The 1,216-nt window shown below is 52.3% G+C and overlaps 1 protein-coding gene across 1 annotated transcript in view; it reads left to right on the plus strand.

The window, feature by feature from the left end:
• The first annotated feature begins 510 nt into the window (after nt 1–510).
• Nucleotides 511–1,216, plus strand: part of Ube3d (ubiquitin protein ligase E3D) — a 139,011-nt gene continuing 138,305 nt past the window's right edge. The window contains exon 1 of the mRNA XM_050118928.1: nt 511–737. Coding sequence (XP_049974885.1) covers nt 661–737 — 77 coding nt within the window. The 5' untranslated portion in view covers nt 511–660. The remainder of the gene's footprint in view (nt 738–1,216) is intronic.

Here is a 1,216-nt window from a genome sequence, read left to right on the forward strand (position 1 = left end):
TCTTTCTTTCTTTCTTTCTTTCTTTCTTTCTTCCTTCCTTCCTTCCTTCCTTCCTTTCTTTTCTTTTTCTTTCTTTTTTTTTTTTGCAACTGTTTCAGTCCTGGAGCTATCGTGTCTAAAGCGAATGCAACAATCTTTGCGCCATCAATCTTTGTCATTTTTGTTGCATGAGATGGAAGCTAATAAACAGTTCTAATTCCAAAAAAAAGGAGACTCGGATAAAGTGGGCTTTGGGGCGGACAATTCAGCTCTGGATCTGGGGAAAGTACCCACCTCTATCGTCTCTGCTCCCTTATCTTCCTCATCCCTACCCAAGCCATCCAGAGGAGCCTCCTCCGCCTCCAAGTCTGAGCTTTTTGCTCATTTCAGGGAGAGAAGCGCTCAGATGGAGCCCATCCATCATCCTTACAGCGGAGGCCAGCTCTGCTGGCTCCCTGTGCCTTTTCCTACTTTAGAGGAAGGTGCGCTCCAGGGTCGGGTGCCTTGGCAGTGCGTTCTCCGCCCGGAAGGCGGCGCTGTAGCCGACAGACGCCGACCGTCGGATCCCGCCCGGCCACCGCGCTGCCACCGCCGCCTGGGAGCCGCTTGCCACACGTGCTCCCACTCTGTCCGGGTTCTGGTAACTGCGGGCTCGGTATCGCGTGGGGGCACGACTGGGCCATGGCGGTGGCTGCGGCGGAAACGCGCGTGTTCCTGGAAGTGCGGAGACGGCTGCAGAGCGCGCTCCTAATCCTGGGGTAAGGGAGCAGGCGCCGGTGTGCGGGGCCGCGTGCCTGAGCCACGCGCGTGACCCAGGCGCTGGTGCACGCGTGCGACACAGGAGCGCGGGTGCGCGAGACGCGGGGAGGGAAGGTGGCGAGCGCGTGGGGCCGTAGGCGCGTGCGCGAGACAATGTGCGCGTGCGCAGGACGGGATAGGGTGGCGAACTTAGATCTTTGTGTTTGCTCCTCAAGCGCTTTACACAGAACCGGCTCCCTACCCTGTCTGCAAACTTTTAATTTCATATTTACTACACAAACAAGAAACTTGGCGGGAAAATGAAATTTTTGCTTGTGGTCTGTAATTGTAATGGTTTGTGTTCTCTTCCATAGATTTTTGCCTATTTCTTTGTGCCAAGTGTTCAAATAGACAGATCTGAAAATGTATTATAGAGCAACACAGCTGTATTATTATTATTATTATTATTATTATTATTATTATTATTATTATTATTATC

Source organism: Alexandromys fortis, unplaced genomic scaffold, assembly GCF_014885135.2.
Source record: "Alexandromys fortis isolate MF-2015 unplaced genomic scaffold, M_Fortis_MF-2015_v1.1 scaffold_164, whole genome shotgun sequence".
Classification (NCBI taxonomy): domain Eukaryota; kingdom Metazoa; phylum Chordata; class Mammalia; order Rodentia; family Cricetidae; genus Alexandromys; species Alexandromys fortis.